Consider the following 14,585-nt stretch of genomic DNA (forward strand, 5'->3'; position numbering starts at 1 on the left):
AATGATATGTAGGATGAATTGTCCTCAATATGCTTGGTAAAATGATTCTAAGATAACAAATAGGCAAATAGGTGCGTTTGTCTAAAAAGTTGTTCCATAGTCTGAAACCTAAAAAAAAATTACTTTATTTTTTGAGTTAACATTGATGGCTGAAGGACTTTTAAATTTGTTTCATCTCTTATCAGATTTAATAAAAACTGTTTTGCTCACAGGACCAGTTTCTGGAGAAGAACAACGACGCTCTTCACGCTAGTCTAGAGGCGGTGGTGTGTGAGAGCAACAATGACTTTGTACAGAAACTGTTCGAGGAAGAAGTGAAAGGAGGATCTAGCTCAGGCGGAAAACTCAACTTCATCTCCGTCTCCAGCAAGTTTAGAGTACGATTACTATCTGATGATTGCAAAAGCCAGACTTGAGTTTTTGAACATGTCTGTTATAATTAAAAACATATCTTTGAAAATCCAGAAATGTAATTTTTTTTCATTGGGGAGTAGATTCACTCACCTATCTTGTTGATTTTTCCACATCCCCTTAGTAACTGGTATCATATTTGAGTTTTAAGAGAAATTGTTTTTTTTGTCATTTGTTGTTTAATCAGAGAACATTGAGTTAAGCTTTATAATAAGCCAATGCTGTATTGCATGATATTAACCTCTGTGTAAAGTTAACTTATTTTTTTAGTCTCAGTTGGAAGTGCTGATGAAGAAATTGGAGCCTACTGGAGCCCACTTTGTGAGATGCATCAAGCCCAACTCCAAGATGATTCAGGGATCCTTCGAAGGAGCATCTGTACTCTCTCAGCTACAGTGCTCAGGTAAAGCGTAGTCTCCTGAATGGATCAAGATACGAAATTATATAATTACACTTGCGATGGCGAGTGTCTTGTAATAGGGAACAAGACTTTTTTCCCCGTGAACAACTTTTCTTACATTTGTAACTGAAATTGATGTTGCTTTATTTTCGATTCTTAGCATTCTCAAGGCACCTTCTCTCTTGAACTGTTGGTAATGCTGATTCTTTTGCACCCTATAGTCTGGGTTTCGAGTCCCGACCGGACCTTTTTTCCAATGTCTGAAATTGATTTTTTTTCTGGGAAACGAATAACCGGACTTTAGTTTGTCGGTTTAGTTGCCACACCTCGATTTTTTTTGCGCTATGAGCAGTTTTCATTGTAGCCTGAAGTGGAGTTGATTAACTCCTGTAGTTTTTAAAATGTACTATCCGTGACTGTTACATTTTCCATTTTTTGTGTTTTTTTCCCTGTAAATTTTTATTCGGTCTTAATAATGTCGACTTATATTTTGTCCGTTTAGTGAAATGCTTTTGCATCAGTTTGAATATAAAAAAAGTTATCCTTGTTTTGAATTAATCAGGTCTATTGGTCCCATAAAAGGTTAGAATTCAGTTTTTTAAAATCGCTCAATTGTTTTTTTGATGACAATTATTTTCTTTGGCATCTTTTGTTTTCGGATCAGTTGGCATCTAAGCTCTGTTTGCCGGCTTAGTGAACGCTCGGTTGTACGAAATGCTTCTATTATGTTAGTGGTTGTGTTTCTCGTCTGTTTTTGTGAGATATAATTTTTTCGTGTTTCCAGACAATTGTTGATTTGTTATGACAATAGTATCCTGTGTTTATACTTGCGAAGCAATGTGCAATAGTACGAACTTTTTTTTTCCAACCTAAGTTGCAAATTTTGTTGCAATTTTTGTTGCGACTTAGTCGGAATTATTGTTGCGACTTAAAGCAACAATATTTGCTTCGTCGAATTTGCAATAAGATATTTTGATAATTTGTTGCACCTTTGATATTCAGATGCCCATTTACAGCTTATTGATAACATGTGCTTTGACATTCGAATACTTATAAGTTTACACATTTGATGCATTTGTATTCATCAAGTGAATCGAAGAAAGCTATTTGATTCATACAACATGCAATAATAAAATCTCGATTTCAGAAATTTTCTAACTCAATTTATCTCGAAATTTTTTGAACTGCATAATTTATACATAATGTGGCTTTATGATTTGCGATTTTTTACATGCAAAACTGTATCTTTTTATATTTGATGCTACTTTTTCTGCATCAAAATGGCAATTTATTAGCATATGTATCTGCAATATTGGTGGCTAGTTTTTAGAGATTTTAAGCATCCGTGGCTGAATGATTAGTGCGTGAGACTCAAATTTGCTAGTTCGCAGATTTTTGTAAATTCGACTTTTTGCTAAGCATCAAGTTTTTGTAAATTCGAATCTTTTTTCTAATGTTTCTTATGTCACTTGATAGAGCTGATTTTTGGTCGTGTTTTTTGTTTCGCCTTTTTTTTTTTATTTTCGGATCAATTGGATTTTAAACACGTGTTGTTGGCTTGAATAACGCTCGGAAAATGCTGAGAGCTTTCTAACGCTAATGGTTGTGTTTCCCATCCGCTTTTCTGAGATAACATTTTTCGTATTTCCAAAAAAAATTGTTGGTTTTTTTATGTCAGTTTTTTTGGCATTTCTTGTTATAGGATGAATTGGAGTCTGACCACATGTTGTTGGCTTAGTGAACGCGCGGAAAAAAAGCTTATTCAAAGCTAGTGGTTGTATTTCTCATCTGTTTTTTTTTAAATGTTTGTATTACTTTGATATTTCCATCTCAACGCCTCTTTGATAGCTTAAAATGCTACGCTTTTAATCTATCGCATTCGATGCGGTACTCCGTGTCGCTCCTGTGTGAATTAATTTGTACTGATAGCTCGAAAACCCAAATTATTCAGCAACACCAGTATTTAAGATTAAATCAGCCAACTTGACATGATGGGCTCCTGTAACTGTAACTTGTTTCGAGTGGAAACGGGATATTTAAATACAGAAAGAAGGAAAAATTGGCTTCTCTAAAAAATACAAGCTAAAATACAATCAAGCGTTAAATGGATAATATATAATTAATCAAAATATCTATCATCGAGAATAAAATTGAGGCGATATACTCATGGAATGCTATATACCCACTCAATGTCTACCCTTGCAAGGATTATCAGTTTAGTTGGGCAAAAATTATTATTTGATGAAGTAACAAGCGATGACTAGTTTCGTGAAAAAAGAAGTTGATAATATTTTACTGGAATGATACTGCAGTATATCCTATGATGAGATTTGTTAAGTGATTATTACGATGTTTCTTTACTGATATCGAGAAGTCAATCAAATAAACAATAAGGAAAGAATATATTTTTTTCAGTTTTCGAACTTTGGTAATTTCATCTCAAAAACTAAAAAAAATTACAGCTCATAACTTAGCTTTTAAATATTATACATAATTTGGTTGTAGCTGCTTATTGGTGTGAATGGGACTTCGATACGAAAAAAAAATGATTTTTAATCTCATTGGCTAAATTTGAAAATAGTATTCAAAAATCTATTTGTTTTTAAGAGACTAAGCCCGTATGTCTAAACCAATCCCCTGTTCTCACTGGTTAAGACCAGACTGGACAGTCAGCCTGGTTACTTAAAAAGCTCATGGTTAAAATCCCAATGACAAGGAGTTTTTCTGAAGTTGCCACAAAGAAAGTGACAGCAAGGCATGCTATGCCCTGTGATAAATCATGTCATCGAAAGGTGGTTTGTTTTTGGAAGATGGATAGTTAGGCAGCTTGCTACCCTTCCAAAATCAAACTCTGGTAAATCGGTCCTATTTTCAATAAAGGTCTGTAGACTATACACTGGTGCATTTGATTAACGCAAAACACCCGGCTGAAAACTAGTGATATAATAATTACTAACACAGGCTTGTGTTTTTAGGAGTGGTGTCGGCTCTCAAAGTTATGGAGAGTGGTTACCCTTGTCGAGTTCCTTTCGTTGAGCTCTACGCCCTCTACAAGAACAATCTCCCGCCCAAGATTGCCAGACTGGACCCCAGACTGTTCTGCAAGGCACTCTTCAAGGCAGTCGGCATGAACAACAATGACTTCCGCTTTGGATCCAGCAAGATATTCTTCAGGCCAGGAAAGGTATGCAGTTTTGACCAAATATTATGAGTTCTCGTACGTATCTCAAGCAATGCCAAGACATATACCGAGCTGATAAAGGACCGGGTTGACATTTTGCAATGTCATTCAAAATTTTGATGCCATTTGTACTGAAAATTAAAATGAAAATTCCAGTATATGAGCTGTTTTAGTTGAAGAGAACGTGCATGAAAAAATATATTTTTTTCTGTGCGAATTTTTTTTCTAACTGAAGCAAAGAGAATGGTTTGATTACTAATACACGATAATTGCATGTCATCAAGGTTTTTGTACTAGTTTGCGGAGTTTGACTCTGTGATGCGCACTGATGACAAGGAACACTTGCTGAGTCTGATTGAGAAAGTGGCCAAGTGGCTCATCTGTGCCAGGTGGAAGAAGGCCATCTATGGCGCATGGGAAGTCATCAAGTGTAAGGAAAACCACTATTGATTTTGTTTGTGCCTAAAACAATAAGTCCTAGTGATCTTGTGAGTGTGGATACTTATCACTGTCATTTGTTTCGTGAAGCATGTTAATTTGAAAACAGCATCAAATCATAATATTCTTTTTTGAAGTGTTTCCAAAACTAATCAATCAGGGAACCGAAAAGCTTAAAACATCTTGTCTGCTTATCTAATTGTTCTAAGTTATTTGGTATCTTTTTTTTCTGAATACGACTTTGGCTTTTCAGTGCGAAACAAGATTCAATACCGCTTGGCAGCTAGACTCAAAATCCAGAAGACAGTGCGCATGTTCCTAGCCATTCGCAAGTTCAGACCCATGTACAGAGGCCTAGCCAAGGTGGCAACGATCAAAACGTCCATAGAAAACTGCAGGGCCATAGTTGGATCCATGAAGGGGTCTGCCAATAAGGATGCTTTTAATAAGGAGATTGATGCGTTGTATAGTCAGATGAATGATCTACAAGGGAAGATAAAAAGTGGAAAGATGAGCAAGTTTGAACAGATAGATGCTGCATACAGAACACTAGTCAATGCAGTTGAGGTAAAAAAAACGAAAGTAGCTTCAGTCTGAAAAAAATAAAGAAATCTTTTCTGATATTTTTCTGCGCTATATGCAGGTCTTTAATTTTTTCATGATTCACAAATTCGGTTTTTTTGAAGCTTTATATGGCTCAAACTTAATAATTGAGAAAAGAACATTCATGTTTCTAAAATAAGGGTTTGTTGCTTGAAACTTTTCAGAACATGATGTTCTGTAATGATACTTATTCTGCCATATGTACTGTAGCAATGATCCTTATTCTGTCGTACTGTTTTTCTGTAGAAGACGGCTAGTGGTCTGCAGCTGAAGCGTAAGGAGATGGAGGAGGCGGAGAAGGAGAGACTGAGACAGGTGGCACTGCAGATGGAGGAGCAGAAGAGGAGGAGGGAGCGGGAGGAGCAGGAGAGGGCCAGACAGGAACAGGAGAAGAAGGAGTGAGTAGAGTGCACTTCGTCTTCATCTTGGCCTTGAACTTAATTTATTTCATTTACCGTTTACAATACTTGATCGGAAGTCAAGCTTCCGTTGCCATCGCCTCGAGTACAATAGGTGCCAGTATTGGTGAATAACCATACATTAATTTTTTACGAAGGATTTTTCATGCGGTACTTCGGTTTCGCAAAGAAAATTTTCAGGTAGCAAGATTGACAAATATTGTCATTTCGAGAAATTAACTCGATCTCTAATTTATATAGGTAATTATAATCATGCAAGAAAGCAACCGTGCATACAGTGCTGATTTAAATTAACCGGACAAAACGCGTTAAACTTGAAATTTAAAACGCATTTTTCTCAAATTGGGTTGAGTTTAGGTGAAAACTTATGAAGACATAACTTGCTTACAATTTTAGCAGAATTAATATGGTGTAATTTGTTTTGCGAAATTCGGGTCCGAAATTTTACCCCAAAAATGGGTCATTTTGGCTTTTCTTACTTAATAGAAAATTACGCCAAAAATACCCAGTCGATCACAGACATAATTATATCAAAGTGAGCCCCTTACGTAGCTCAACAAACTTTAAGAAGGGTATTTTCTTCAAAACAAATTCCATATTGTTTTAAAATTGTTTTTAAATAAAAAGTTGGTATTTTATAAAGTAAAAATGACTTTTTTTCTATCAAACAAAAATAAATTAACTTATACAATATTTTGGAGATTATACCCTTCTTAAAGTTTGTTGGGCTACGTAAGGGGCTCACTTTGATATAATTATGTCTGTGATCGACTGGGTATTCTAGGCGTAATTTTCTATTAACTAAGAAAAGCCAAAATGACCCATTTTGGGGGTAAAATTTTGGACCCGAATTTCGCAAAACAAATTACACCATATTAATTCTGCTAAAATTCTAAGCAAGTTATGTCTTCATAAGTTTTCACCTAAACTCAACCCAATTTGAGAAAAATGCGTTTTAAATTTCAAGTTTAACGCGTTTCGTCCGGTTAATTTAAATCAGCACTGTAGTAGCGAAAAGGGCAGTAATATGAAGCATCGATTTACTCCACCAGACTTGTCGTTTGGGTGCGAAACAAAAACGCATTTTACAAAATCCTTCCCGCTCATTTCACTTTTTCAAGTTCGGAGTGTGCTGTGTTTAGGCGTGCTGAGATGGAAGCGAAACGGAAAGCGGAGGAGGAAGCGGAAAAGAAGAAGGAAGAAGAAGAGGAGAGACTGCGCAAACAGCACGAGCAGCAGCTCAAAATACAGGAGCAGAAGGAGAAAGAGGAGGAACAGAAACGATCCACGCTGCTAGAGCAGGTACGAAGAAGAAACATGAATAAAGTGACGAATATTAAAAAAAAGGAGAGAAGCCATAGGTCTGAAGTGAAGTAACATTTTCAGTCTGAATGATATTTTCAGCCTGAACAAAAATATTCGAAACGTTTTTTCTCGACACAGATAGTATTTTCTAAAGTTCAATTCAATCGATTCATCACCGAAAGCGCTTCATGATATGATGTATCAATTGACTCCATTTGACGTTCCTTGACAGTTTTTGGATTGAAAAATGGCCGGGTCTTCGTTATTTTCTACTTCGTGGTCGGAACAACAAACTATTCTGCTTTGTTGAGAATTCTAAAAGAAAATATTGCGGTAATTCAATGGAGAACGAAACTTATGACATTTTCAGTCATAGAGAAAACCCTGTCAACGGAATACAGAAAACACTGTCAACGGAATAGCGTTTTTAGTTTGGCGTTGACTTCTTTTGTAATTTGTCACAGGAGAGGAGGGACCGGGAGCTGGCGGTGAGGCTGGCGCAGGAGATGCAGCAGGAACAGGGGGGTGGTGCAACTCTACAGGAGAAGCAGCTGGCTGTTGTGGTGGAGGATAGTCCATCTACTACGCCAGTGAGACCACCGCTGCAGAGGTTGCTTATTGCTTTTACATTACTAACCATAGATTACTCAGTTTGAGTTCGAAGCATTTCAAACCTCGGAACAATTTCAAACACGGTAGTTTTTAGTAAACAAGGTGTCAAAAACATTTTACCGAAGAAAAAAAGTTGCCTGGCTGATCAGTGATCAAGGTCAGATATTGTCAATGGTCCCGCTTTAACTATATAATGTTATATAGTAATTGAACATGATAGTACGTTTACGCTTGCGATTAGCAATCGTTTGCAAGTACGAACATAGACTTTTTTCAGACTAGCAAATTTTGTCAGATTAGGAAACTAAATGAAGACATTTATTTGGGTCGTGTGGTTTTTCAGGAAGAAGTCTGAAAACTTGATCACGCTCAAATTTGATCCTTCTTTGCTTAACTTTTGTCAATATCAGCTTCAATTCATTTGCTAAAGGGAAAACAAAAGACAAATTTAGCTCTTCATATACGACAGCGGAAATGGCAAGAAAAAACGTGAATGAAAAATTTTTAAGTTCGAAATTGGATCTTAGGGTATACCTATCACAGCTGAATAAAAATTACCTTTTAAGTATTGACCCAGTTTTGTTTCATATGGTGTATTTTTTTCCTTCGAATTTCGAAAATTCAAAGTTTTTCATAATTCTTTTTTTTTTTCATTTTCTTTGATTTCATTGACATTTTTCCGACTTTTGGATGGTTATTTTTAAGATTCATGAACGTAGTGAGTATTATTCTTATATAGGTCTTCCTGATGTTTTGTTGTGTTTTGTTTTTTTTTTAGGAAAAAGTCTTAAAATTTGTTAATGCTCAAATTTGATTTTTCGCGGTTTGACTGGTGATTTCTTTTCACCATTGTTCAGTGAATTTCTATTTTTAAAAGGAAGGCACACTCCACTATCGAACAGCAAAATTGAAAAGGTCACGAAAAACGTCATTGACTTCTAAGTTCGAAAATGGAAATTAATTATAAGATTTCGCAGCGAAATAGAAGTTTTACCTATTGATCCAGTTTTCTCAAATTGGGTTAATTCAAACAAAAAGTGTCCATCATAAATTGTTCTTTAAATTCAAAGAGTTTTATATCTGTTTTTTTCTTTGAAAATCAAAAATTGAAAATTTTTGAAAAAACAAATTGTTTTTTGTTTTTTTTTGCGTTCATTACTTTTTTCCAACTGTCAGTTGGCTATGTTTTAGATTTTTGTCTCATTGTCTGTCGGATAGTTGTCGAGCCGAGAATTTAGCCCTCCCCCACTCCCAAAAAAAATTAATTTTAGATTTCTTAGTCAATCGAAGTTCTTCACGCCTTATCTATCGGTTCCAGTGCTGATATAATCCTCCCAAATCATATATATTATTTTTTTCGTTTAATAGCCAAAAAATGTTTTTAACTATATAAAATGATGGATATTCATTTTATCTTCATCGTATTTTTGTCTTTAATCAACCCAATTTGAGAAAAAAGCGTTTTAAATGGTAACAGTTATGTTCATTTCAGTCAACTAGAAGCAATGCGGTAAATACTAAAATTGACTAGGTGATCTAACTGATTGAAACTAACTTCACCTTTTTAGCCTGGCTTTGTTAACCACTTTCATTTGTGCTGTAACCATATGTTTTGGGTCTTGGTGAGCTTCACTAATGCGGTGGTGTCCAAAGAATATAATATTTTACTACAAAAATTTAAGCTATTGGATGTAGCTAAATATCGTGTTTCAGAGGAACAGGCGAAATGAGTAGGCGATTTGAATCGGCCTTCAAAAAGTATGACTTGAGCAGCTACACGTACGCGGAGCTTCGAGATACTATCAACACCTCATGTGGTATGTCTGATTTAGAATTTGCTATTTATTGGTCATGATTTCCAGGATATTCATTTTTCAAAATTTATCTAATTTTTGGGTGTTTCTTTGAAGACGTATGTTTCAGACATAGAACTGCTTGAGTCGTGCAGGGAAGAGTTTCACCGGAGGTTAAAAGTGTATCACAACTGGAAAGCAAATCAGGCTCGTAAAACGCAGTCTGCTGCTGCTTCGAACACACCTGCTCAGAATGGATCCCAAACGTCTGATCAAGACGAACAACGAGCTCCCAAAGATGTGGTAGACCATGTAAAGCAACAGCAAAGTTCGAGTGCTTTGGTAAATGCAGCACCTGGCAAGAAAGATCAAAGTCCAAATGGCAAAACTGCAAAGGTTCAGAGGTTTTTTAGAGTGCCATTCATCAGACCCTGCGATGTCGGCAAGGATCCCCAGTTTCGACAAAAGGGATGGTGGTTTGCACACTTTGATGGTGACTGGGTTGCCAGGCAGTTGGAACTTCACCCGAACAAACCTCCGATTCTTCTGGTGGCGGGTAAAGACGATATGCGAATGTGCGAGTTGCAATTAGCCGAGACAGGGTTGACTACTAAGAAAGGAGCTGAAGTTCTGAGTAAGGATTTCGAGGATGTCTGGGCATATTACGGAGGACCCGGTTATGTCAAAGAGGCTATCAAACAAGGTCAAGTTAGGGCAGATTTCTTCAAATAGTGGTATAAATTGACAGATGGAAACAGTTGTAGGTTCAAGTTACTGTATTGGTTACAACAAACAAAACTTACTGCACATTTATTTATAAATTAGGGCTTAATGAACTAGTCTATATTGTCATTGACAATTGGCAAATTACATGAAGCGATCCGAATAGTGCTTCATCATTTCGATTGGCGAAATTGCAAATTGCGCAAAACATTGAAATCTTATTTCTCGCTGCATTACAGGTGTTTTTTTCTTCTATATTTTCTGAAACTGCAGTGCCAAACAAAATTATTATGCTTAACTTTTGTTCAAGTGCTTTTCCGTTCAGTTTTACAAATTTGTGTATTCCAAATTATGCGAAGTTACTCAAATCAGCGGCGGATCAAGACCTTTTTTTAGGTTGACTAAATTGATTTTCCGAGCTCTCCCAAAGCTATAAAAACACCCGTTTCGGCCAAATTTTCTGCATCTCAGGCAAAATTATGGGGAAGAAAACAGGCCAAAAAAGGCGTTTTTAGGCGCTTTTTGGTAAGTTATGACAAAAAAAATTGCTTATCCCCCTCAAATGCGCGCGCTCCCCCTCAAATGTAGAATATTTAAATTTTTGTTGGGTACATCAGCCACAAATTGATATAATAAAATAATAAAACAAAGGGGGGACCTATCTCGAAATAAAAAATAATCCCTGAGGGGGGCGTCCCTCCGCTACTGAAGCAAATGCTCTGTAAATGTTCGAAAATCCTTCATTTCTCTTAATATAACTCCAACGCTCCTAGCTTGAGCTTGTTGATTTTTTGGATCCGAAAATATCGGAGAATTGACTTTTTGCAACGAAGCAATTGAAGTTGCAGGTATTTTGCAAGAAAACCCTCGTAGGGTTTTGAGACTAAGATTTCGAAAAAGGGTATAAAATTCTAGAGTATGAACATGTTGAAATAGTTATTTTGGACGCGGGGCTAAATAAGAAATACCCAAGTACTTGAATGAATCAACACGATTAGAGTTAGTCATCATTGTGCTGTTGCAATACCATCTATACATTCTGTGCTGTCTATACACATCATCACACTATCTCATTAGAGTCATATTTAATTCCGAAGCCATATCTGCAATGCATAGTCACGATGTCACAACTTGTCACGTTGTCGCGCTAAAATTGAAATATAGATGTCAATAGTTTTACCCTTGCGCTGTAAATTAAACATTTTCAATAACTTATATAAATCATATTAAAAGATGATTCAATTATTGCCTTTAATTTTAACCGTTGCTGGTAACAATTTAGCCGCACGCACCTAATTTTTTTTATCTGAAAACTTCTTCAACTAAACTTTATTTAAAATGTACAAACCCAAACTCCTAATGTTACAATTTTAAGCTTCATTGACCATTGTATAATGTTCGTAAACCCCTCAATCCAAATCTTATTTAATTACATTCCTTCAACCGTTAAATCGACAATTCAATTTGTTCGGAAATGTTTTTCAAAGGATAATTTTTACTACAAGGATACTAAGAATCATGTGCTTGCTTATTTTACATACCGCTCACGTTGAGGACCGCTCAATTATCTGAAAAACAGCTCTTTACATCCTGAGCTCTTTTCTGTCATGAAAAATTAGTGAATATCTATTAAGTGTATTCATTACTTTCGGGCGGATAAGAAAAAACGTAATATTTTTCTACTTCTGACGAAGCGCCTCCTATTTTGGAACTCCTTGAGGCTGTGAAGCTCAGACAGTATAGCATATTTAGTGCACAGAGCATATTTAGTTCAGTCGGTAGTGCATAACGACAAAGTATTTCGAACGTGCTGAAAAAGATTTAAGTTTCATTAAGCGAAATGAAATCACCAATTGTAATGTTTTAGATCGTGTTTTTTCTATAATGTTTTTTTCCCAGTAGTTAGTGATGTTTTTTAATTGTTGTTTTGACTTTCGAAGGTATTGCGAAATATTTATGCTTGTGGTGATTTTTTAATTAGTCAGTTTTCGTTTTTTACAGCATTTTTGCCGGATTTTGTATAAACCATCTGAAAGGCACTGTTATTCTGAGCTCATATTCAAAAAGATATTTCACGTTTGATTATTTTGTGTAAAATTTTAGGGTTTGAAAACTGCTAATTCGGTTAATTTGAAATAATTAACGTGCGAGTTATTGTATTCTTATTACACGCTTAAGCAGCGTATTGATGCGTCCCAATTGAATTGAGGCAAAATATTTGGTCTTATTATTAAGATACAAGACGCTAAATACATCCCTTCGTAGTTAGCATTAGAGTTTGCGGGGATAAATAGAAGAAAAAAATGAATAAATAATTGTTTTTATTATGTTAACCAAAAAACTTTTAAATTGGCCTTAAAGTGCACTCGGAACACTCAGGTCTTCGCCCTGATATACGAGCAGTCTTGTTTTTTTTTCAAGGAGTGTCTAAAAAATGTTCACGTGAAAACTTAGTCTTTTGCGGTTCAACTATAAATTTTTTGTTTCGTTCAATTCAAATTCATTTGCTGAAAGGAGAGCAAATAACGCTCCAGTTGTAACAAAAAAGCAAACTGTAGGATGAATTTACAACACACCCCCCCCCCCCCCCAAAAAAAAGAAAATCGATTTAGGCGGAAAAAATAGAAAGTAATCAGAAGTTCAAAAGAAGTATAAATCCTTTTATCCCATATTTCAATCCAAATGCTAGGAATTTTCTAGTTGTGGAAGTGATAAGGATAAAAAGCAGATGTGCTTGACTTTTTGTTTTAAAAAAGATATATTTATTTTTCTTTGAAGATTTAATAGGAAGAATTGGCTTTTGTTTCGGGTTTCTTAAATCGGATTAGTTTTGCCTGTATAAAGCGGCCCATTGAGTTTCTGTTAGTTGCATTTGTTAAGTATAATCATTTTAATTTTCGGATTGAAATTAAACGCGTGGATCCATTTACCATTTAGGCTTTGACTACCAATTCTATAAGAAACGAAGCAGTCGCCATAACATGGTTTCATTCTCAAGTAGATTAAGTCGGTTACCGTGTTAAAAGTGACATCGGCACTTTATTTTTGATGTTTTTAGGTGATTATGAACTAATAGAAGTCAGTTATTCAAGTTGTGGTGATTTCTTTCATTTTATTTTCAGGAAAACATGGTAAAATTTGTTCACGCTCGAATGTGATTTTTCGTGGTGTGGATTTTAGTTTCTTTTAAAATTAAGTTTTTTTGATTCTGCAAAACTTCTGGTTTTTTCTCGGAATTTTTTTTGTTTCTCAAAATTCTTGCAAAGTATTGTTTTAGAAAGTATTGTTTTTTTCGTTATATTTTTCGACTACAACTCGTGTCGTTCTTTTTTCGACGGTTCTATCTATGCTCAAAATTTGTTCACATCTTTTTCTCTCATCGCGTCGGGAACGAAAATTTTTAAATTTATGTCGGAACTTCTGTGCTACTTCTACAGCAACTAGCTATTCTTGCTTCGAGTTAGTTTTGGTTGATCAAATACTTCTCTGAGAATTTTTTTTTGTCTCAGCATCCCATTGCACCACGTTGACTAAAAAAATTGCAAATGTGCTGTCTTGGGGACAAGCCAAACAAAATAGCTGTAAATTTTCAATGCTACAATGTTTGCTTGTTTTTCAGGAAAAATTTCAAAATATACTGGAGAAAGAAAGTAACACAACCAAACAATTTGTAAGATTGTTTGAATTTCCCTACAAAAGGACTTCAAAATATGTGTGAGAGCAACAAGTTTGACCATAACTGAACTGTTTGATTGAAGATAGTGTCCAAAAAAAATAATTTTGAAGCCATTGGTAACCTGGTTCAGATAACAAAAATGTGGAAATTTCGGACCAGATTCTACCAGTGAGTACGTTAAATTTTCATTTGGATTCTGGTTGTTTGTAAGTCTAAGGTAAATTTTTTGTGCAGAGTATTAAAAAAAACCTAAAGCTCCACATCAAATTGTCAAAAAGGTAGTTAATCAGAAATAAGAAATAGTCTTTAAAATTTATTCGGCTTTTTATATTTAAATTTTCTAGGCTCAATAGGATTCTGCCTATATTATATCGGCTTAGTGGCCTCATATTGTTTCATTTGACGAGCAAATAAAGTGTTTTGAGGTGAGGTGGTTTTATTTACTTTTCAGAAGTCAGAAATTTTTTTTTATAGCTTGTAAGGTTTCTGTCAAAGTATTTTTATCTTTATTACCGCGGGGAACATTATCTTCCGATGCTTATTGCACATTCTATTATCTAGGCATGATTTTGTTTCAAAACTAGTCTTATTCATTTTAATATATTTTTTTCCGACCTCGATTTAGAAAAAAAATTTCTGAAAAAAATCTTGTTTTGTACCGCAAGTGGTGCGAAGTTCAGCTTCGCCTGTTTTTATTATCAATTTATAACTAGCAGTTTTGTTTCTAATGCTGTCCTCATTTTTAATTTCAGTCGTGACCTTTTTTTTCTGGTTAACATGTTTAACAGAATCACTTGTATCATCTGGGTTTAAAATGAATTCAAACTTCTATGCGTGTACTTCACTTAGCCTGGAGGTGAAGAGTAAGCCTCGGACGGCAAAAGTCGTGGGTTCAAATCTGACCAGGTACTGTTTTTTTTCTCAAACTTGAAATACTCCTTTCCCAACTAATGTCGGCCTATAATTTGTCGGCTTAGTTGCCTCAGCGTATAATTGATTTTCGTACGAAACTTTCATTGTAGTT

General features: G+C 35.2%; 1 protein-coding gene across 3 annotated transcripts in view; it reads left to right on the forward strand.

Annotated features, from left to right (window-relative positions):
* Window positions 1–10,464, forward strand: part of LOC134845287 (unconventional myosin-VI-like) — a 238,167-nt gene extending 227,703 nt beyond the window's left edge. For 2 of the 3 annotated variants that reach the window (XM_063862231.1, XM_063862233.1), the window contains 11 exons: window positions 213–377; window positions 682–814; window positions 3,787–3,995; window positions 4,290–4,422; window positions 4,684–4,997; window positions 5,280–5,431; window positions 6,595–6,754; window positions 7,222–7,367; window positions 8,862–8,879; window positions 9,083–9,186; window positions 9,293–10,464. In XM_063862231.1, the coding sequence (XP_063718301.1) occupies window positions 213–377; window positions 682–814; window positions 3,787–3,995; window positions 4,290–4,422; window positions 4,684–4,997; window positions 5,280–5,431; window positions 6,595–6,754; window positions 7,222–7,367; window positions 8,862–8,879; window positions 9,083–9,186; window positions 9,293–9,894 (2,136 nt within the window). In that variant the 3' untranslated portion in view covers window positions 9,895–10,464. The remainder of the gene's footprint in view (window positions 1–212; window positions 378–681; window positions 815–3,786; window positions 3,996–4,289; window positions 4,423–4,683; window positions 4,998–5,279; window positions 5,432–6,594; window positions 6,755–7,221; window positions 7,368–8,861; window positions 8,880–9,082; window positions 9,187–9,292) is intronic. The other variant, XM_063862232.1, reaches the window with a different exon arrangement.
* Window positions 10,465–14,585: the final 4,121 nt, after the last annotated feature.

Source organism: Symsagittifera roscoffensis, chromosome 4, assembly GCF_963678635.1.
Source record: "Symsagittifera roscoffensis chromosome 4, txSymRosc1.1, whole genome shotgun sequence".
In the NCBI taxonomy this organism is placed as follows: Eukaryota; Metazoa; Xenacoelomorpha; order Acoela; family Convolutidae; genus Symsagittifera; species Symsagittifera roscoffensis.